This window comes from Chanodichthys erythropterus, chromosome 22 (genome assembly GCF_024489055.1).
Source record: "Chanodichthys erythropterus isolate Z2021 chromosome 22, ASM2448905v1, whole genome shotgun sequence".
Classification (NCBI taxonomy): domain Eukaryota; kingdom Metazoa; phylum Chordata; class Actinopteri; order Cypriniformes; family Xenocyprididae; genus Chanodichthys; species Chanodichthys erythropterus.
The window spans coordinates 26,000,932-26,025,727 of NC_090242.1; the positions used below are offsets into that span (position 1 = coordinate 26,000,932).

At 35.3% G+C, this 24,796-nt stretch overlaps 1 protein-coding gene across 1 annotated transcript; it reads left to right on the forward strand.

The window, feature by feature from the left end:
• Window positions 1–1,845: 1,845 nt before the first annotated feature.
• cfb (complement factor B) lies at window positions 1,846–24,098 on the forward strand. Its single transcript, XM_067375713.1, has 18 exons — window positions 1,846–1,998; window positions 2,225–2,440; window positions 2,891–3,076; window positions 3,370–3,543; window positions 3,687–3,782; window positions 3,968–4,101; window positions 9,695–9,845; window positions 13,684–13,815; window positions 15,540–15,632; window positions 15,800–15,937; window positions 17,817–17,911; window positions 19,376–19,502; window positions 19,610–19,748; window positions 19,835–19,914; window positions 20,077–20,189; window positions 21,581–21,710; window positions 21,871–21,920; window positions 23,484–24,098. The coding sequence occupies exons 1-18, from the start codon at window positions 1,938–1,940 to the stop codon at window positions 23,655–23,657; spliced, it is 2,289 nt and encodes a 762-aa protein (XP_067231814.1). The 5' UTR covers window positions 1,846–1,937; the 3' UTR covers window positions 23,658–24,098.
• Window positions 24,099–24,796: the final 698 nt, after the last annotated feature.

Below are 24,796 nucleotides of genomic sequence, written 5' to 3' on the forward strand. Positions count from 1 at the left end.
TTGTATAGAATAATGTTACATTTTTAAAAACTTTATTATTGTTTTATATTCAGTTATAGCCTGTATCTATATATTTGTCTTTTATCTTCTCACTTTATTACAAGGAGGAATGTGCTGAGGCCCTATCCTGGAAAAAACCTCTACCAATCAAAGAGGATCTTCAACTACCGCCTTTCACAAGCCAGAAGAGTAGTTGAGAATGCCTTTGGGATTCTTGCTACACAATGGAGAATCTATCACCGGGTGATTGGAGTGAGCCCTGCAAATGTGGATGCCATTGTGAAAGCAACAGTGGCCCTTCATAACGAACGCGGCGCCAGTTTAGTTTTTTTCCGTTAGTAGAATAGGGAAGGCGTAGGACATACAGCATAAGCGTTTTGAAGAAAGCGGAAGCACGTGCAAGGCGATATTTTGTGTTTATAAAGCATAAACGGTTGTATTTTTTTCGAAAATGACCGATCGTTTTGCTTGATAAGACCCTTATTCCTCGTCTGGTATCGTTTAAAGCCCTTTGAAGCTGCTGAAACTGTAATTTTGACCTTCAACCGTTTGGAGGCCATTGAAGTCCACTATAAGGAGAAAAATCCTGGAATGTTTTCATCAAAAACCTTAATTTCTTTTCAACTGACGAAAGAAAGACATGAACATCTTGGATGACATGGGGGTGAGTAAATTATCAGGAAAATTTTATTTAAAAGTGGACCAATCTTTGAAGAGGCTTAATTTTTCCATCCATACCAGACTTCTGAATACTGTGGACCCCAATAATCATTTTCCCTTACATATCCAGCCTTTTTGATATTAGTGTATGTAAAAATACAAACACATTATCTTACCAATTAGGACTTAGTAATTATTGTCAGCATTGGGATGCAAACACAGAAATAAAAGAGCTGTATCTATATGCAAGCAGTGAAATTTAATCAAAATAAACTCAAAACACCTTCTAGAAACAAAAACCCATAGAACAACCACAATATCGACAAGATCAAGATGAAGAACAACTGTAAATCAGGACTATATAACCAATCAAAGAAACAAACTACTCACTACTTTATCAAACTATGAACATTTATAGCAACAAATGCAAAGGAAACAGAGACAAAGCAAATCAAAATCCAACAGAAACAGACTAAACTTGACATAGTCCTACAAATTCCTATCTCTGTCCTTTTTTTTTTTTTTTTTTTTTTTTTTACTTTTTCATTTTCCCTGTATTGAAACCAAGAGTTAAATCAGGCTCCATGAAAATAGGCCTCATATTTATTATTACCAGCAAAGTCAATATCAAACGTATTGTTTGGTTCCAAAGATTAATCAGTTTGTCATTCAGTATAGGACTGACAACAGTAAAGTATTTTCCATCCACCTCTACCAAAAAATGTCCTGTCATACCTTCAGTTTTTTGAAAATAAACTACAAAAAATGTCTTGTCATAATACCCTCAGTTATTTGAAAATAAACTACAAATTTATGAATTAATATTCAAACAAGCTGGTGATGATGTGTGAGGCAAGCAGTTTAAAAAAAGAGTGTTCTCAAATGACCCCTTGAGTTTGAGCTGCTCTCTGGACCACCCCCCACCAAAAAAAAAAAAAAATTACTGTGGCTTATAACTCTAAAATGATTCTGTTTCCTTAACAAATCTGCTGTTTTCCACATCTGTATATTTGATGAACAATTGCAAATAGAATCCATGACAGTTGGAGATGAGCATAATTGTTTGTTTATTTATAAATATATATAATGATGTACAGATGACAGTAATTATTTTGTTCTGTGTGCCGGGAAATTGATTCTGTTTATTTGACTTGAGGTTAAACATTGACCACTGAATGTAAATAAAATCCTCTCGCTGACCCACTATAAAGATGTCCCTCAGTCCATTTGCTTCAGTGTTTTTTTTTTATCTCAGCTGAAGAATTGGAGTAAACAGCATGGAGTGTAAGCAGTGGTTGAATTGTTTAATGCTTGCAATGATATGTCCTCTAGTTGCAGGTAAGTCTTTTTTTTTCATGATAAATGCATTCTGAAATTTAGAGACAAAACATCTTTCAGCATGAAAGGAATATATTAAAATAAAGGTAATTTTAAAGATTCTGTGATGGACAGCTCACAAATAATCTAAATATTTTAATATATTTTCCCCCTGGAAATGAAATGGCAACAAAAGTTTTTTTTTTTCTTGTGACCTCCTACATTGATCCGGTTGTTTCTACTATAGGTGCTCCATCCTCCATGTCCAAAAGGCATGGATCATGTTCTAAGGAGAATCTGAACATGACTGGAGGGAGCTTTGTTCTTTCTCAAGGCTATTCAGATGGGAGTGTTCTAAGATACATCTGTGAGGATGGATATTACCCATCGGTTCAGTCACGTCGTTGTCAATATGGACTCTGGACCCCAAAGACCAGCACCCGAAAAGCCCCACAGTGCAAAAGTAAGAAACAAGACATTATCATATGGGTGAACATGATTTCAGCGAGTACAATATGTTCCTGGATCAACATCTTTGTTGATCCTGGAGCAACATTCTAATCAACCAATCAGATTGGAAGGACAAGTTTAGATTTTATGTCAAGTTTAGGCTTACAAACCGGTTTAGGTGCTTCTACATCAGTGTTATTCACCTATCATTTCCTTCAGATTTTAGGAATAAGTTAGGGGTAGGGATAGGGTTAAGAGTAAGACTACATTTTTGGACAGGAATGTTGTTCTAAAATCAACAAAATATGTTAATAAATGTCCTACTTGCCAAAATCACCATTATTTTGTGTCAGTATATCATAAACAAATGCTGGACTTGAAGCATAGTTATGTAATTTCTTATCTGAGGCTGCTTCAAAACATTTTATTCTACAGAATGTGCTTATTTATGCTTATATTCTAGAGGTCACATGTCCCAATCCTCGTGTTTTGGAGAATGGAGAGGTGACCCCATATAAAGACAGGTACTATGTAAATGACACAACCACCTACTCGTGTCATTCTGATTATAAGTTCCGTGGCTCCGCGGTCCGTGTTTGCAAGCCTAACGGGAAGTGGAGTGGAAGCACACCAATTTGTGGACGTGACTGTGAGTAATCACTATTACTTGTAAAAACACAGCAGTTTCCATTAACTAATCGGATTTGGAAACGCAAATTTAGTTCGTGGTATAATATCTTCAAGTAAAATCTATATACCAAAGTCCTTTGGGTTCAGCTTAAAAAAAAGTTGAACTGAAGTGTGATGTGTATTCTGTTGCAATTTTATCTGATGTCATGTAAGTTCAACAGTTTTAGCAGAAATTTCTCTCCATGAATCTGCCTAGATCAAATGGAGGTCTACAGATCTTAACTTCGATTTTTCTCTGTTTCTTTCTCACAGCTGATCACTGTCCTGATCCTGGCGTTCCCCCTGGTAGCAGTCGAACAGGCCACATATTTAATATTGACGACAAAGTCACGTACCGCTGTGACAGTTCATTGACCTTGATTGGTTCCAAAGAGCGAGTGTGTCAGGACGGTGGCCAGTGGTCAGGGACAGAGCCACAATGTTACGGTGAGTCTTCAAAGAGCTACATTGAAGTTCCAAAATGATGTGCCTTGTATGGACTTGTGTTCTCAAAAATAAAAGATTTTGCTTTTGAAATGTGGCTTTTCTGGATAATGCACCTATAATGTTGTGATGTAAATACTGTACAGCGGATTTCACATACGACACCCCAGAGGAAGTGTCAGAAGCTTTCAGCAGTTCTCTAAAGTCAAATCTAGCAGTTTCTCAACAAGATGAAGAAAAAGGTACCTTTGTGTGTGTGTGTGTGTGTGTGTGTATATATAATATATATATATATATATATAATATATATATATATAAATAATACACACATACGTTTTTCATAATCATTAATAATTGGCATGCTCAGAAAAAGAGACAATCATATTAACGGATTTAAACGTGAGTTCCTTGTTCTTTCTGTCTTCAGATCAGCATGGGAAGAAAATAACTTTGGATCAGGGTGGAAAACTTGATATCTACATTGCTGTGGATGCATCTGATAGCATCGATGAGGAGGATTTTATCAAGGCAAAACACATCATCAGAAAGCTTATAGAGCAGGTATGTCAATTGTCACATACGTTTTGGGAACACATGTCCCCCAGATGTTGCTGTAGTGAAGTTGTAAGACCTCTTATTTAGGCATTGTTTTAAGGCTACTGATGTAGACAATGAAGCTTTCTTAAATCATTCTAAAAACAGTCATTTTAACTGCTGTTGATTTTGATGTTAAAGGTTCTGTATAAATTTATTAGTAAAAACAACATTTGAAAATTAAGCATTACCATTGTGATGCTCTCAAGAATGAACTTGATTTTAACCTTCACATCCTTGTCAAAAGCCTCAAATAGGAGCCTGAAGCCCAAAGTATATTTCAGTTTTTACCAAATTATTACCCCCCTTTGTGGAAATCGTTATATGATTGCCTAATCTTAACCCCAACCCATAATCCTAACCCCTCCCTCACACCTAATCCTAAACTTAACAATACTAGGGGGTAATAATTTGGCGGGGGTAGGAATTCGGCACAACTGCCGCTCTAGGCAAAACACAGTCGTGCCACCCCCACTTCACACTCACAATTAAACAATCTTTGAGATGCATGTAAAAGACTTGCACTAAAATAAAAGCATGCACAAGCATGTTTTCTGAATTTTTTTTTTCTTTTCTTCTGCAACATAAAAAAAAATCAGCACACAACCACTGCAAATGCAAACTCTTGGTGGGCCAGCAGTAGCCTACCACTTCGACATAAAGACAGTTTTACACTGGACGGGCAAAAAAGTCTCTAATTCATTTTCAATAGCAACAGGCCACCCTGGTTAAAACTAATTAATTTTTTTTTTTTTTTAGCATATACCACTTTTGTGACCTTAAATGCTAATTTTTTTTGGGTCGACGTCTTATAAAAACTTAGTTTTGGGTTTTTTAGGCATTGTTCTGTCTTTTGTTATAAGTCAGAAATGACAAGCAGTCAGCGTCACACAATACAAAGTCAATGGAGAGAGTTGGATTGTTTTCAAATTATGGTGCGTGTTTCTCTGTCTCTATGAGAGAGACATGGAAATAGGCAAATAGGTGGTTGTCCCAGGCTGCGTTCCAGTTAGTTTTTTTTATACTCTTCCCTCGCTAATTTCACTCAGACTGCATCCAAAATCGAATACTTCTCTACTATATACACGAAAAACAGCACGCGAACAGAGTAGTATGTCTGAATTCATAGTATTCAAAAAAAAGTAGGCAAAAAGTACCTGGATGACTTATTATTTCTCTGAAGTGTGCAAACGATGGACACTGTAATATCCCATGAGGCCACGGGAGAGGATTTGTGAATGGAGTTGAAGGGATGTAACCGACAGGTCATGTGACAGTAACAACATGGCAGACCTAGTATGTCCGAAGTCATTCCTACTTCATGCATTATTACTATATAGAACATACTTTTTCAACGGTCGTTAAGTAAATTTCAAAATGTAGTACCTACTCAACAGTATGCGATTTTGGATGCAGCTTAAGTCTCGTGACTCGGATGTATGTCATTGCTTACGTTGCATGAGTGTCCACTACTAGCGAAACATTTGCAATGAGCTGAATTGGAACCAAAGTCCCTTTAATAAGTCATTTCACTCGGCGGCCATCTTTGAAACGCCTCTTAGGCATCCTGGGCATCATGCAGCTCCTTAATTTTTAAAAAAAAATTTCTCATAATTTTCTCGCGTCGACTGTTTCTATAGAAACTGGTGCTTCTAAAGGCCACTGCAGTGACGCGATGACTTTACCAGTCGGCGATTAGCTCTTATTTTGAAGGCAGGACTTATTCCGCCATATTACGCGTTACACTTTCTCCCATTCAAAACAATATGACATCACAATCTTGTTGCATTGTGGTATATGGAGCTGCCTGAAGTGTACAATAGACTCGTCGCTCCCTTGGTCAGAATTGAGGGAGCAATGGTCTGTCCATAAACTTCCCTCGTCCACTTCACGAAGTGGAACACACTTCAAAAAGTGTTTAGGGAAATTCATGAATTCTTGTCATAAAAACAAATTTTTATGCCCTTCACTCACTAACTCCCTCCATCTCATGGACTCGGATGTGCATCATTGCTTATGTTGCATGAGTGACCACTACTGGCAGAACTAGTGCATAAGGTTTAAATGGATCACTTGGAATTCACTATGGAGCTGAATTATTATTTAAACCCATGTTTTTTTTTTTTAATTATGAATATGTTTAATGCACCATTCTATACCCTAGTGAAAAATAAATATACTAAAATCTATTTGAAATACATTTATTTTATGCTAAGTGTACTACAATTGCATTTACTTAATATAAATACCATGCAATTGTACTTTTAGTATACTAAACTGGTATACTTAAAGTCTGCTAAACTGGAACAAGTATTTTTGTGTTGAGGTCCAACTAAAGATATACTTAAGTATTTTTGATTTTGCTAAAGTGGAACTATTACATGTATACTTTAGTACAAGTATATATATCTTGCATTCAAATTATACACTGATCATACCATCCTTACTAATAGTGATATTAAACACATTTTAGGCTTAATATTTAGAAATATGCATTGTGCAATAAAGAAGAACTGCAAATAAAGTTTAATTAAAATATTTATGTCTGTAAATGGTCAACATTTGAAGCGGATCAAAACTTCTTCTAAGGACAACTCTGATTAACTTTTTTGATCCACTTGAAATGCTGACTACTGTATATTAATGGGTTTTTAGTTCGTGTGAAATGAATGTAGGCCTATTTTAAATAATTTTGGTAGGGTTTTTTCACTAGGCAGACTCTGCATCCATTGCCTCTGACATGATTTCTCACCGTCACATACTTAACTCGGAAACTCTTAAGGAAATCCAGAGTTAACTAAACTCATAATTATGAGTAATGCTGATGTTCATGTGCATTTTAAATACATTCTTTCTGAAATGACTTGAAAACACTGTAACTGCTGAAGCTAAACCTTGACCCCCATTGGCTTGCCAAAGCCATCACACTCACCAACAATCGTTTTTATCGCTGGAGAGCACACTATTGGTAATCTGTGTTGCAGATTTTGGCACATTTGTCAGAAGGAAACTTTACAGTCTAGAAAGACATTGTAGCTAAAGACACAAGTCTCACAATGTATTTCAAATCTGAGAATGCTCTAATTATTTTTAGATGATGCTATATAATTTTTTAGATGAGACTTTCTTTTTGTGCAAACCACAGAAAACATAAGGTATGAACTGGGGGCGCGGAGCTCCCATCAGCGTGAGTTTAAGGCGACGTTTATTTCGTTTTTATTTTTTTATTTTTTATTCAAAATATTTACAAACTTCTTAACTATATATCATGAATTGTATATATTTTGTTGACTTGTGTACTTACATTATCCCAAATGTTTCCAAGAATGTTTAAATCCAGAGAAATAAGCAGTTTTAACCAGGACATGGACCATGACATCAATGACATCATACTCTGGATTTCTGGTTTTATTTTGTAGAAACCATGGAAACACCAAAGACACATTATATTCCTCATCTGTCTAATAAAACATATTATATGTTTTATTCGACAGAGGAGGAACTGTTTGGATTCATTCTTCGACTGAAAACTAATCATTTTATATAACTTCTTGTTTAAATCTTGTTTTCTTGATTTACTGTGAGTACCATGTTTTACCATGACTAATATCGATCTATCTTACTGCAGTGTGTAACAAGTGTCTCACAGAAGCCGCAGAGTGAATGCAGAGTAGCATTATAACAACTTTGAACACACAAATGTATCTAATATGATAAACAGAGCTGCGTTACCCCACATACGCTAGACCAGAAGAAACGGAAGCGGCGACGGCAGCATAATAAAAGTTCCTGTTCTCGAGACATGTCGCGCTCGTCTCTCATTATCAAATCACTCCAGCGGTCTCGTTCAGCTCCAACATAACTCGCCCTGCTCTGCTTCATACTACAGTAACATTAATAATCTCATCCATGAACATGATTTCTGCCCGAGTCCCGTCCCTATTCTTTTCCACTGGCTGTAGACGTGAAAACAACACATCCCATGATTCCACGAAATCAAGGACTAAATAAGTGACCTCTGTCGGCTGGATTTAACAGATCAAATATTAACATATTCCTGTGATCGCCCAGATGAAATTTAGTTTTAAAGTAACCAACAGTTTCATTTTTAACAGTTTGCGAATGGCTTATAATTGTATCCTAATTTAGTTACTTGATGTTTAGTTACTTGTTTGGTAACGAAGGGCCTACTTTGCATCAGCAACACTGACTCAATGACAAACAAGTCATTCACAAGAAGACACTGATGGTTCCTGTATTCATAGCAACTAGTTTATAACTATTTAATCATTTGATTGTTAATGATAAATATAGGGGGCTGCTGCTCGGTATAATTGTTTTCAAGAAAACTATGTAAATGTAACTACTTAGCCTAGGCTAAAACTAGGCTAAATAGTTTTAAAAGTCTAAAACTCTGTTCTGAACAAGTCTAGGGAAACCATAAAAATGCAACCTCTGATTGGTGCTTTCTCAGTGATGTCATCATGTAGACTTCTTGCAAAGTATTTTACAGTATTTTAAAAATACAAAAATGCAAAACACTAAAGTATTTTGATACAAAATACAAAGCTATTTTCATCAACCCTATCAAATACAAATTACAAAATACTATTTTGTATTTGAAATGTGTATTTGAAATACATGTATCATAAATACTGCCCATCTCTGGTTACAGGTATACTGGGGCTGTCTGTAAAAGGCATATTCTAAAGCTTAAAAGATTGCTTTATTGTAGCCTATTTGAAACACACTATAATGATGCCATTAGCACACTACAAGTTAACTTGGAATGCCATTGCAATGTGTTTTAAAATCACTAAAAGTTTGTTATCAGTATAATATTAATGTATGTTCAACACTCTTACAGTGTAATTGAATTGCAATTCTAATGTCATCAAAATACATTTAAAGTTTATGCTGAGTGAATTCTGCATTTCAAAACTTAAATACAAGAGTATATTTAAAGTGTACTTAAGTATACTTGAAATAGTTCAACTTTAGCACAAACAAGTATATTTAATACAGTTGAACTTCAGCACTGCTTTTGAACAACTAAAATGCATTTAGTACAAAATTAGTTGTTCCAATTTAGCAGACTTTAAGTATACCAATTTATAGTGTGCTACAAGTACATTAGTATAACTAAAAGTACATACGAATAAATTGTGCTTAAGTATACTATTTTTGCACTAGTGGTAACAAATGGTTAGTTCATGTTAGTTATTGCATTAACTAATGTTTAACTGAACCTTATTGTAAAGTGTTACCCTAATAGCAGACTTAAATAAACGTCTTTTTCGTAAGGGTAGGCACGATCAAGTCACACACTAAATTCAATCTTATTTAAAATCCTGTTTAACATTATAGAAGCAAAATGCATATGTCATTTCATGTGGACTTGAACTATTTCTGTAATGTGTTCATGCTTCATGTGTTCTTGCTATCTTGCTGTTCATGCTATCATTAATGCTGTTAGCTACATAACCACATTGAAATCCAGCATTTTGAATGGATAACAGACAGATTCCAACTCAGAATTCTTAATGCTCTTTCCCAAAAGATTAGTTATTACGATGTTTCCCCAAACTATGAGATCCTGATGTTTGCTACGGATGTTACACGGATAATCTCTATGAGGGACTTTAAAAGTAATGAAAAAGCAAGAAACCTAACGCAGGTGTTTGAAAGTCTGGACAGTTTTAAATATGATGGTAAGTATGAGTCTTATTGTATATATTGATACAGTCAGATTTAGAGATGATTATTACAGAACAATGTACCATGACAAAATAGTAAATTTTTGGAGTACAGCAACTTGTTACAGGGGCAATATCCTGATGAGTATGATAGGTACTGATACATACTCTTAAAGGTTATAATAGACACAGTAAATTAATAATAGTAATAATATTATATATATATATATATATATATATATATATATATATATATATATATATATATATATATATATATATATTATATATATATTATATATATATATATATATTATATATATATATATATATTATATATATATATATATATTATATATATATTATATATATATATATATTATATATATATATATATATATATATTATATATATATATAATATTATATATATATATATATATATATATATTACTGCTCAAAAAATTTAAGGAACACTTTGAAAACACGTCAGATCTCAAGGGGGAAAAATATCATGCTGGAAATCTATACTGATATGGACTGGGTAATGTGTGAGGAACGAAAGGATGTTTGATGGAAATGAAAATTATCGACCTACAGAGGACTGAATTCAAAGACACCCCAAAAATCAAAGTGAAAAATGATGCAGCAGGCTAGTCAATTTTGCTGAAATTTCATTGCAGCAACTCAGAATGGTACTCATTAGTTTATATGACCCCCATGCCCCTGGGGCTGTATTCACAAAACAGCTTAAGGCTAAAAATAGCTCCTAACCTGCTGATTTAGGAGAAACTCTTAAAAATAATGGGCGTGTCAGTCCTAAATTTAGGAGTCCTAAATTTTTGCTCTAAGGGTATTTCACAAAGCATTTTAGCACTAAAACTAACTCCTAAATCTGTGAAACGTTAGGAGTAGTCAAGAGGACTCCTAAGTCACTAAGGGTGCTTTCACATTAGCACTTTTGGTGCGCACCCGGGTTCGACTGACGTCAGAGTTCGGTACGTTTGGATGATGTGAACACGGTCGTCTGAACTCGGGTGCGCACCCGTGAACCGTACCCAAGTCCACTTAAATAGGGTGGTCTGGGGTGCGGTTCAAGTGGACTCCGGTACGGTTCGCTTGTGATATGAATGCAAACGTACCAAATTGCAGAAGTGAACCGCTATTAATGTGAGTCACGTGCTGCAAACAGCGAGCTTTAGCGTAGCTTTTCTCATTTCTGCTCGCCTTCAGCATTGTACATTCGCGGCAGATAGACGCAAGAGCCGTTATGAACAAAACCAACGGTTCAAAAACAAAAATATAAAAGTGAGGAGAGCAACGTTATGCATTTTGCCGCCTTCTCCTGTGCCATCGTTACTAAGCAACGTAGTAAACAGCTGCTGGTTTGATGACGCAAACGAACCGCGGGTCGGACCCAAATAATATAATGTGAACACAGTCCAGTGGGCGCAGGGTGAGGGGGGAGCAATCGAACTCGGGTTCGGTCCAGGCAATAGAACCAAGTGTGAAAGCACCCTAAGACCAAATCACAAACAGTCCTAATCCACCCAAAGACACTGTACACCATTGAGACAATAGCGATAGAGCCTTAGGTGCTGAACATTTTCTTCATAAATGCAATACATTTTGATATATAGATTTGAATCGACGATGAGACCCCAAAAATAAATCTTTAACAAATAAATAAATATTGTACGATTAGCTACCTGTGGCAGTGGTTTTCTATGGAGGACCAGGAGTGCCACTTAAAAATAAAACGAAGGATCAATTAATTAATTAATTTAATAATTCAAACATAAAAATTTATATAAATTAATCACTTTTTATATGGGCAAATTATTAGACATATTTAAAGTTGTTTATTTAATTACTGTTTTTAAATATAGTTTAATAAATCAATAAAACAATACATTTTAAAAATCTTTTTTGAATGTATAAATAAATAAATAGACAAATTTGAAACATTTTTTTAAACGTAGATCAATAAAACAAAAAGTTCATTAGTAAATCATTTTAAATGCGCATTTAAATCACCTTTTTTTTAAAAGAATTTGGCAAATGCTTTTTTCTCTCTATTTATCAAATGCTTTTCTTTGTTGGTTTGCCAAATGCTTTTCTTTATCCATTTGTCAATCGAGTGGTAAAATGCCATTGGACATTACACACGTGGAATCAGGGTATCAATCAACCAATCAACTTTCGCCTCAATTTGAAGAGCCAATCCTCTCTCACTAACATTGGACAGTTAGTATGGTGACCGGGAGAGGACATGATCGGTTCATTTAGTTTTGTCTCGGCCACAACATATAAACTCATGGGAACGTGATAATATGTCGCGCAACCATGGCAACCTGGAACTATCAGAAATGGATAAGATTATAAATATATTTATAATTATTAATAATAATATAAAAATATTAAAAAAAAATAAAAGATAAGTGAATGGATTTAAAAGACTGTTGGATGGGATTAAAATGTACAACATTTAAACATTTATTGACATTTATTGCTCCCACGTGTGTACTGTCCAATGGCATTTTACCACTCGATTGACAAATGGATAAAGAAAATTGGTAAAATAGAGAGAAAAAAGCATTTGCCAAATTCTTTTTAAAAAGGATTTCAATGTGTCTATTATAAAATGATTTACTAATGAACTTTTTATTGTTTTATTGATCTACGTTTAAAAAGATGAATTAAATAACCTGTTTTAAATTTGTCTATTTATTTATACATTCAAAAAAGATTTTTAAAATTTATTGATTTATTAAACTATATTTAAAAACAGTAATTAAATAAACAATTTTAAATATGTCTATTAATTTGCCCATATAAAAGTGATTCATTTATATACATTTTTATATTTAAATTATTAAATTAATTAATTAATTAATTTATTTTTATGTCACTCCTGGTCCTCCATAGTTTTCATGAGTTCACATTTAGAGATGATTGAACAGAGTAAAAAAAAAAAAAAAATTGATAAGCATATTTGGTGTGCTGTCCAAGGGTGTTGAGGGCTCCAAGCTTGGAATTTAGCCCAAACCCAAAGTTCTCCCCGTATCGAGTGAGGGACGGGGTGGCGGAGGGATGCAGAAAACAAAGTAACTATAGGCGAGTCGGCTCTCGTCTGTGTATTATACCTCCACACAAGCTGATTAGGATAACACCGTTTAAATGTGTTCCTCCCAAACTTTGTTTATAAAACATGACTTGCATTTTGCATTTTCTTGAGATGCAGACATCCAAGAGGCGGTCCACAATTCACTGTATATATTAGTTTAATTAGTGACACTTAGCCTACATTTTAAAACCTTTATTTGAATATGGCAACATGTTTATTAAAAATATTTATTTGAATAGGGCAACATATGTATCTTAAAACCTTTATTTTAATATGGAAACATGACACCTCATTCTACAATATTTCTATGATTAAATCGCTGACTCCTCCCCCATCAGCCAATCACTGTGTGTATATATTCCATAGCAACGAGCTCAACCCCGCCCTTACTCTTAGCTTAAGACTATTCCTTGGTATTCTATTCCTTAGTAAAAGTCGGTCTCAGCAGCTTTGTGAATAGGTTTTAAGAGAAAACTCTTAGCTAAGAACTTTATTACTATTTAGGAGAACTCTTAGTGGTAAGATAAAATGTTTTGTGAATACGGCCCCTAGGAGTTTAACTGACTGGCTGCTATTCGCTGATTAAAAGGGTTCCTTTAATTTTTTTGAGTAGTGTATTTATATATAGACTAATTTAGATTTAATACAATCACTTGCTTTTAGAATCAGAAAATGTTTCTCATTAACTTGCTGATTGTAATATTTGTCTATGGTGTTTTTTTAACAGATAAAGGTGATCGAACAGGTACCAATATCGCCAAACTCTATTCAGCCATTTTTGAAAGCTTGAAATTAGAGGAGCAGAACAATACAAGCAGCTTCCTTGAGACCCAACACGTCATCATTGTGTTCACTGATGGTATTTAAATGCATCTATTCCACTCATAATTTCCTTTTACTTTTCAAACCATATCTGCACACATATGTATGTACTGTATATGTACGAAATGTCCACAAATATTTGATCTTGTGGGGACTTTTTTTTTGTCTTAAAGGTGCCCAAGAATGCTTTTTCACAAGATGTAATATAAGTCTAAGGTGTCCCCTGAATGTGTCTGTGAAGTTTCAGCTCAAAATACCCCATAGATTTTTTTTAAATTAATTTTTTTAACTGCCTATTTTGGGGCATCATTAACTATAAACTTTAAATGGCGTGCTCCCTGCCACACGAGCTCTCGACTATATTACAGTGCATTTACAAAGTTCACACAGCTAATATAACCCTCAAATAAATCTTTACAAGATGTTCGTCATGCATGCTGTATGCATGCTTCGAATTATGTGAGTAAAGTATTTATTTAGATGTTTATGTTTGTTTCTGTATGAGTTTGAGGCTATGCTCTGTGGCTAACGGCTAATTCTACACTGTTGGAGAGATTTATAAAGAATGAAGTTGTGTTTATGCATTATACAGACTGCACGTGTTTAAAAATGAAAATAGCGACAGCTCTTGTCTCCGTGAATACAGTAAGGCCGCGTGTCCACCAGAGCGTTTTTAGCCAGCTGAAAACGCTAGGCGCTCTGCTCAAAACGCCCGTCTGTGAGCGCTTGAGAGCGCTTCTGTAGTGCAGTGTTTTTTTCCGTTGAGACGCTTTGTTGTTATGATACGGAATATCAGTTGGCCAGTGTTGTATTTGTCCCGCCCCTCCTTCACTCTGATTGGAAAGCTGGCTAAAGTGACAGTGATGAGCGCAGCGTTTTACTCAAAGTTGAACAATCTTCAACTCGAGGCGACCTGTAAAAAAACGCCCAGCTCTCAGCGCTTGAGCGTGAAATAGATGCTCAGCGCCTCGTTACGCTCTCTGCATTTAAAAAACGCGGCGTTCCCATTGAAAACCATTTAAAAAATACGCTCGGAGCTGGAAAAAACGCTTAGGTGGACACACGGCCTAAGAAACTATGGTAACTTTAACCACATTTAACAGTACATTAGCAACATGCTAATGAAACATTTAGAAAGACAATTTACAAATATCACTAAAAATATCATGATATCATGGATCATGTCAGTTATTATTGCTCCATCTGCCATTTTTCGCTGTTGTTCTTGCTGGCTTACCTTGTCTGTGCACAGATCCAGACCTTAATACTGCCTTTCCTTGTCTAATGCCTTGAACATGGGCTGGCATATATGCAAATATTGGGGTCATACATATTAATGATCCCGACTGTTATGTAACAGTTGGTGTTATGTTGTTTTCCGGAAGTCTTTTAAACAAATGAGATTTATATAAGAAGGAGGAAGCAATGGGGTTTGAAACTCAATGTATGTCATTTCCATGTACTGAACTCTTGTTATTTAACTATGCCAATATAAATTCGATTTTTGATTCTAGGGCACCTTTAATGAGGAAAACAGACTATTAATCATACTAAATTCTGTTTTTTGTAAATTTAAAAATGCACAAAGTTTCTGTGAGGGTTGTGTTTAGGGGTAGTGGTAGGGTTAGGGGCCAGTTTGTGCAGTATACAAATCATTATGTGTATGGAAAGTCCCCATAAAATATGAAATCAGATATTTTGCCATAAATTAGAGATCAAATTTGAAGCAAATATTTACTGCAACTGACCTCATCTTCATAGGTCAAGCTAACATGGGGGGGAATCCTGTACCTAAAGTGGAGCAGATCAAACATCTTGTCATCAAAAATGATCCGAAGCGAGAGAAGAAACTTGGTGAGCAATGAATTTTATTAGTCATATTCAATCAAATATTTTGGATTTTTCAATGTTGTCTTGCATTTACAAGCAGTATCATCAGAGACAGCAAAAACGGCACAAAATGTATTTAGATGACTTTAATATTGATTTCATATTGATATGAATGTGTCCTTTCTTTCCAGATCTATATGTATTTGGAGTTGGAACGGATGTAAATAAAGAAGACTTAAGTGGCATGGTGTCAGAGAGGGACAAAGAAAAATATTTCTTTAAGCTTCCAAACTTGGACGAGGTGCAGAAGACGTTTGACCACATGATTGGTACTGTAGTTATAATCTATCCAAAAATTTTAATTTCTGTAATTATTTAAACACCATGTTTTCTGTAGCTCACAAAAAGAGAAATGACTATCAAAGCTATAAAAAACACACAAAAATTGCAATACCACTCATATTGTTTAGAATTAGATGAATGAGTTTTGTAGTTGCTGTTCTGTTGTAATATTTTTTTAACAACAATTATTATTATTATTAACCCTTTAGTCTTCATTGTCACAGAAACTGAAGGAAGACTTTGCACTGCATGATGCCACAATTCTCACAAATGTACTTCCTGCTTCTGTTCAATTCAAGCATGGTGCCTTAAGATGTGTCATAGCAAGTTTGACTCCATTGATGGAAAATGTCACTAATTCTCATGTGTATGTGAGAGAGTGCATTAGTTTGAATATGTGGAATGGACAATGAAATTTTGTGAACATTCTTCAAAATTTCTACTTTTGTGTTTCATGAAGGAGAGAAAGACATACAGGTTTGGAACTATGTGGAGGAGAATAAGTGTTGACAGAATAAAGAACTATTGCTTTAAGCACTGACTTAAAGGATTAGTTCACTTTAAAATGAAAATTAACCCAAGCTTTACTTACCCTCAAGCCATCCTAGGTGTATATGACTTTATTCTTTCTAATGAACACAGTCAGAGTTATATTAATAAATATCCTTACACATCCAAGCTTTATAATGGCAGTAAACAGGACCAACGACCATGAAGTTCAAGAAAGTGCATCCGTCCATCATAAACGTACTCCACGCGGCTCCGGTGGGTTAAAGGGTTAGTTCACCCAAAAATGAAAATTCTGTCATTTATTACTTAAAGGGGCTCTATGTAAGTTTTTTACTTAAATCATAAAAATACCCCAATATGTTTGCAGATATTTAGGAAACATGCAAAGTTCACCTACTTGTTTCTCAGAAAAGCAATGCTACAGTTAGACATTCTACTTTGAAAATGTGCGTTTCGTGTCGGAATGTCTGTCTTTGTTTTGGTCTGTGTGAAACCATGTGCTGCCAGTTTATCCAATAGTATTTCGAAATTGCAGGTTGCCAGTTGGCGCAAATCACTGCATATTGCAACCATGGAAACCAACAACAAAAATTGTGTCAGAGAATTGCAGATTCTACTTGACCTAAAAGCCTCTGAATCCATCTAAATATCTCTATGAACAACAGAATATTAAAACAGATAAATCAACTCATCAGCTTACAGTGCTTAAGTCTCCTCAGCTTTCAATGTGAATTGCGCTACCTATTGTTGCTGGCAACCTGCGTCTTTGAACAAGGGGGCGGGCCAAACAATATTTTGAATTTGGACTACAGTACATACTACATAGAGCCCCTTAAACCCTCACCCGTAAGACCTTCGTTAATCTTCGGAACACAAATTAAGATATTTTAGTTGAAATCCGATAGCTCCGTGAGGTTTACATAGGGAGCAATAATATTTCCCCTCTCAAGATCCATAAAGGTACTAAAAACACATCTAAATCAGTTCATGTGAGTACAGTGGTTAAATATTAATATTATAAAGCGACGAGAATATTTTTGGTGCACCAAAAAAACAAAATAACAACTTATTTAGTAATGGCCGATTTCAAAACACTGCTTCAGGAAGCTTCGAAGCATAAATGAAGGCCTTTATTAACTTTATTAAAATTGTAAAGCTTAGATGTGTCATAATATATTTATTAATATAACTCATAGAAATAGAAAGTCATATACACCTAGGATTCACATGGGTATAGCTTAAAGGGGAGTGAAGCTTGGGGTAATTTTCATTTTAAAGTGAATTAATCCTTTAAGGAACCTCTAGTTCTTATCATGTAATGAGTGATTGTTCTTATGTACCTGCTTCCTTACACAGATGAGAGCACCAGTGTAGGATTGTGTGGGATTCATCACTATGACAAAGATAATAATCGTCGCGCATATCCCTGGTTGACACAGATCAATGTTGCTGTAAGCATAACTTTTTTCATCATATGTATATATTATTAGGGGCCAAGCACCGAAGGTGCGTAGGCACCTATTGTATCCATTCGTTTTTAGGGGCCAAGCACAGAATGTGCGTAGGCACCTATTGAAATCGTTAGTTTTCTTATTATTATTCTTCCGCTCTGGGAGTCTATGGCAGCCCATAGAACCGTTTACTAAAAAGTTGTGAAATTTGGCACACTGATAGAGGACAGTCTGAACTGCGTCCATAGCCAATTTGGAGCCTCTAACTCAATCCCTCTAGCGCCACCAGCTGTCCAAAGTTTCACTTCTGTTTATGCTAATAACTTTTGAACCGTAAGGGCTAGAAACAAAACGATTTGAAACGACAAAACGATTATTTTTTCCTTTGATTCCTGGGCTCAAAATGATTCAATTGCACTATATGTCATCATTTTCCGTCATTAAAATTTTCAGAAAAACCTACTTTTTCGAACTCCTCCTATTTTTGGTTATAACTTCTGATGGGTTTGTCCAAAAATCATAAAGTTGGATTTGGGGCATCATGTCGAGTCGAATGATATCCAATTTTCCCATATCGCCCATTTTGGCCGTAGGCCATTTTGAATTTTGTGCTAAAATGCTGTATTTTACAAACGCATTAGTGTATCGTTACAAAACTCGGTATGAGTCTTTGGCACCATGCCCTTACAATACTCAAAAAGCTTTGTCACAGCGCCACCTTGTGGTCAAAAGTTATAACAAAATTTACGAAAATGCTAATAACTTTTGACTATTTTAACTCATTGTAATGAATCTGGTCTCAGTTGATTCCTTGGGTCATGCCGAGAACACAGATATAACATTTTCCATAGTCGGCTGAACTTCCTGTCTGCCATATTGTTTTTCTTTAAAAACCTACTTTTTCTAACTCCTCCTAGACCGTTGCTCCGATTTTCACCAAAACCGAACCGTATCATCTTCAGACAATGCCGACAAAAAGTTATGGATTTCAAGTCGATACGTCAAATGATTTTCGTATACCGGAGCAATGAATTCGAGGCATGATGCAAAACCCACTCTTGAAGCTGTATCTCTGCAATGCTTTGACATATTGACACCAAACTTTGCGATTGTCATTGTCAACTCACTCTGACCATACCGCATGAATTTGGTCACAGTGCCACCTATTGGTGGAAAGTGATAAACCAGTAAATCTTTATTATTGACTGTATATGTGATTTTTCAGCTCTTTTGCCTAAAATGATCCCAATAGGTCTTTATTTGCTCACTGTTGCAGTTGGTCTGATGCTCACGGCCGTGTTGGCTGGCTTGTTGTGCCGCTTTTGTGCTTGGCCCCGTAATTGCTGCTTGCAGCTATATTTATTATTATTATTATTGATAGATAGATAGATAGATGTTATATAGATGTTATATGACTAAAGAGATGAAGAATGACAATATCTTTCTTCTCTGCTCTTCATGTAGCGTCCTCCACAAAGTTCAAACTGCATGGGATCATTAGTTACCTCAAGTTACATCTTGACAGCAGCTCACTGCTTTAAAGAGGGAGACACACCTGAGAGGATATCAGTTACTCTGGAAAAAGGCCTGGGTAATGTTGTGTCCTGAACTGATACATCCATATTGTCAGAGCGATTAATGTAGAAAAATGTGTTACAGCATAAATCTTATCAACAATGTTTGCTTATCCTTTTGCAGCTGTAAAAGTGGAAAAATACATACTTCATCCTGACTATGACATCACAGCAAAACAGCATATGGGAATAAAGGAATATTATGAATTCGATGTAGCTCTTATACAGCTGAAAGAAGCTGTTCCGATGAGTGTTAATCTACGGTGAGTATGTAATGTGATGTTACTTTATTAAGAATAGTAATAAAAAGCTGAATTAATTAAAGAACATCATGTGTATCTCTGTACAGACCAATCTGTGTCCCCTGCACCAGAGAAACCAATGGAGCTCTGAAACTTTCAGACAGTGACGGGACATGTAAAAAACATGGTAGTACCAGATATCTGCCAGACATGCTGCATGCAGAACTATATTAAAATGTTTGACACATTAATAATTAAATGTACATGTATTAAACATGTGACACTGCTTATACAATGAAACATACCAAATATAAAATGCCATACATTTTTCTCCATGCATTTGTTACAGAGGAATTACTGATGAGCAACGAACTTGTGGAAGCTTCTTTTACATCTCAAATGGAGCCCAGAACTGATGTACCACGAAAAATAAGAAACATCACAATCAAGCGTGGAAAATATGTAATGATTTTATTTTTATTTCTAATCTGATGAGTAGTTTGAAATTTTTAAAAAGTAGCTTAAAGATTTCTTCAGTGAATTATGAGTCATCAGTTTTTCTAAGATTATATACCTAGAAGAGAGAGGCTGTACATGTTATATATTTTCTAAAAGCAAATTTTGTCAAGGTTTACAATTACACAAGAATATGAAGAAACTAAAAGCAACAAAACTTAAACTTTGATCTTATGGGGCCTTTATAATGTCACAAAGTTCATATGCTAGCACTTGAATCTCCAACATGTTCTCCAACCAATATGCCTATATATATGTTGTTTGTCACTTCCCTGAAATACGACCCATAGGGACCCATGCGTTTACTTAAGTTGCACCCCTATTGAAAAAAGGACACTTACATTTTAATAAAAAAATTTGATTTGCTAAATGGAAATTGGACAAATGGTGTAAAAAGTCCACTCATTGGGTCTCATTCAAGAAACATTCGTAAATATACGAGTAAATATGTGAGTGATTTGCACGTAAAGAGACCTTCCCGAAAATTCTCCTGATTCACAAATACTTCGTAAACGTCAGAAGTGATAGTGAAATGTGTGTGTGTGTGTGTGTTAATGAATTCCAATCAGTCATAGATGGGACACGCGTGCACGCTCATTCTCAATTACCATAAATCCCGCCCATTAAATCTGACTGACAACTATATATGGGCATCATATTATGACACCAAATGAAGGATTTTGGCCATTTTATAGGAAACAATTTCCATAACAATTAAGGGGCCATTAGTTTGCCCAGCCCTATTGAAATCAATTAATTATTTGATTAAAGTGCTCCGTTTGCAGATGTTGTTACTGGCTCTCACAATAAAAGAGAAAACGTATGTAATTACTATATATAATATTTTTTCAAAATGCTGTGTAAATATGTACCTTATTAAGGTGAATTAAAATGCAGCCTTATTAATGAGCAAAACGTTCGGATGTTAAACGCACTATTTACGCGTGGCTGGGAGCAGGTGTAGATTTCTTTCATACCAACTTACATTTGGAAAATACGAACATTTTAATGAATCTGAAAATTTACGCCAGAACCACTTTACACACGATTTACACAAAAATTAGTTCTGTTCGTGTTTCATGAATGAGACCCATTGCATTTAAACAAACACACATTTTGATTGGTAACGGCTGTCATTCATCATTTCATGACGACAGACGTAACACTAGACTGACATTTTTATGTCAACTAGAGGGTGCATGACTTTAAAACGTAAATATATGGGTCATAATAAGGTGGTTGGAAAACAACCTATAGGGTCTTTGGAGGACAGTCTCTTTAAAAAAATCATCCACAATAATAATCTAAGAGCACTTCTTGGTGTACTTATTCTTTAGCGGGATGCTTGTGTTGAAGATGCAAAAAAAGCAGCAGGAATCAACGTGACACACGCAAAGGATTTAGTTACAGACAATTTTCTGTGCAGTGGTGGTACTGAACCAAGCACAGATAATGTTGCCTGCAAAGGTATGTTTGATTTTTGCCATTGTGACAGCAGCTTATATTTGGCTTTAATCTATCATTTAGGTCATAACATTTGTTGACAACTTTTTAATCATTAGACATCTGAAATTAATTTATATAATTTTTATATAGATCTTTGTGTCTGCATGTTATTTTCCAATAGGTGACTCAGGAGGGGCCACTTACGTGAATAAAAAAGGTCGAATGATTCAGGTGAGATTTCCACTTCCTTTTGTAAACAGTATTGGTGAACTAGCTCATATAAAATGGCTCTTCAGGGAGGGGGCAACATTAAAAGGGGCATGCCAAACAAAGTGAACACCTTCATGAAGTGCTCTTCCACAAGTCCGTTAGCAAACGGGAACATGCCATACTCTCTTCAAGGAAATAATTTTATTTGACCATTTATGGTCATGTGACCCAGTTCTTAAAGTTAATTTTAAAGCTAGGTGGCAGAAGAGTCTGAGTTAATGTATAAACCGAATAATTCAAGCTGTTTTGTTTTGTGGTGATATATTGCACACATTTTTGTTATGCATTTCATATGAAGTTTAAAGAAAGTTACATATAGGTAAGAAATATGTTTAATAGTAGAACCATATAGTGGACTTCAACGGCTACCGATGGGTTGAAGGTCCAAATTTCAGTTTGTTTTTTTTAATGCAGCTTCAAAGAGCTCTACACAATCCCAGACGAGGAATAAGAGTCTTAACTAGTGAAACAAACGGTCATTTAAAAAAAAAAAAAAAAAATGAAACCACAAATGCTCATCTTGCACTAGCTCTGCGATGCACCATGCATTACGTAATTTCATTGGAAAGGTCACGTGTAATGTAGGCGGAAGTACCGAGCAAGTGTTTACAAAGCGAAAGTCAAACGGCTTTTTCAAAAAAAATTATGTTTGATGATTTTGAAGTTTGAGGAGAAAATGAGAGTTTTTCGCCCCACTGTGTTACTTCAGCCAACGTCAGGCGTGACCTTTCCAATGTGATTACGTAATGCGTGGCGCATCGCAGATCTAGTGCAAGATGAGCATGTGTGGTTTAAAAGGACTTGGACTTAGTCCAAGTTAATGAACCCATGTGCAGTTTATTGAAACTAAGTGACAAACAAACAAAGCAATTACTTGACTTGGACATAAGCAGACTTGACGCACTGTGTTTGCATACTTTAAAACAGCTGAAGTTAAATAAATGCAATATTTGAATAATACAAGAATGAAGTTCAATATAAGCATATACTAAAAACCAATGTAGTGGGGTGTAAATTTTTTGTCAGTTATTTTGATAAACATGACACAACACAGCATCTCTTGAGAAACTTCTTTTTGATCTCGAATCACTCTTGCGGTACTTTGATGCCACACGTCAGTCACATGGCATCGGCGCTGTCTCAAGTTGGTCAAAATCTCTTACCGGCATGCACTGGTTAGCCACCGATCGGTCTGTGTGGCGCTACATGATGTCGAACAAGCATATTGTCTTTAAATATATGAAAATGGGGAACACATGACAAAGACAACCAATGGGCAAGTGACACAAGGAACAAGGAAAAAACAGAACTCAGAAGCACATGACCATAAACAACCAATCAGCACATGACACAATGACTAAGGGAGAACATTAGGAGAAAGGGAAGCATGACACAAACAATCAACATACAAAACATACAAACTACAAAATAAAAGACATGAAACAAGAACATGAAAAAAACTATACATTACAATGACAAATAGGAACCTTTTTTTTTTTTTAATATCTATAAATTCTTTGATAGGTTGGTGTCGTAAGCTGGGGAGTGAAGGACATCTGCACAAAAGGAAAACCAGACCCCCTTTCACAAGCACACACCAGAGATTACCATATCAATCTTTTCAGTGAGGAGATACAGGAATTCCTGAAAGAGCACCTAGGAAATGACGATATAGGTCACCCTCTATCGTTCTTCTGATTGTTTTAGCAGACTGAAACAATTTGATAAAACACTTTGATTTATTTACATTGATACAGTATATTAAGACCATTTTAAATCAAATAGCCAGTCTTTGTTAAAAAATGAATCCAGCTTATTGTCAAATGTCTTTCATGTGTTATTCTTTTAATTTTATGTTGATGTTATGTTTATGTTTGTGCGATACTATCTGTATGTCCAACCAATGGTGGGCAGGGGTGTGTCATTATTTTGATAATTTTGTCTGTAGTGCAGGAATAGTGCACTGCAAATGCAATTACAAAATAATGACCACTGACACAGAAGTATATTTTGAAACACAGTGCCACAGTGTTTTCAGGCATTTTTACAATTTCAAATAAAACATTCTGTGTGATTTAAAAGCTTTTTCCTCATAGAGAACAACAAAAATAGCAACAATAAAAAAGGTCTACAAAAGGTCAAAGATTTCTGGTATTGTCATCCTTGCTTATTGCATCGTAAGGTTTACCAGAACCACACACACACACACAGGTTTGTTTTTGTGAATTGTGGGGACATTCGATAGGTATAATGGTTTTTATACTGTACAAACTGTATTTTCTATCACCCTACACCTAAACCAACCCATCACAGAAAACTGTGCACATTTTTACTTTCTCACAAAAACTCATTCCGTATGATTTATAAGCCTTTTGAAAAATGGGGACATGGGGTAATGTCCTCATAAGTAACCCTCTCCTTGTAATATCTATGTCTTACCCATGTCATTATACAAATTTGTGTCCTGATATGTCACAAACACACACACACATTTTGATGTAATATTGTTTGTACACTGCTCTGATGATAAGTTATTTTTTTTAAATAACCAAATCCATATTATTGCATTGACATCTGTAATGAGCAGCACAAATACTTCAAGATGACAAAGTCAATTTATACTGACAAATCCAGATAAATCCAACCTGGTTTAGATCAGGATCAACTGTTGCACAACGCTCGGTATAAACTTTCTCAGTCAACTCAGGTTTAATCCAGAGTTTGCAAAGCGTGTGCACCTGAAAGTGTGACAGCTGCTGCAAACAGCCAATCACACGAAAGTTTGATTCACTTCTCGCGAGAGAGCCATGCAATTCATGTCTCTGACACAGTGAAAG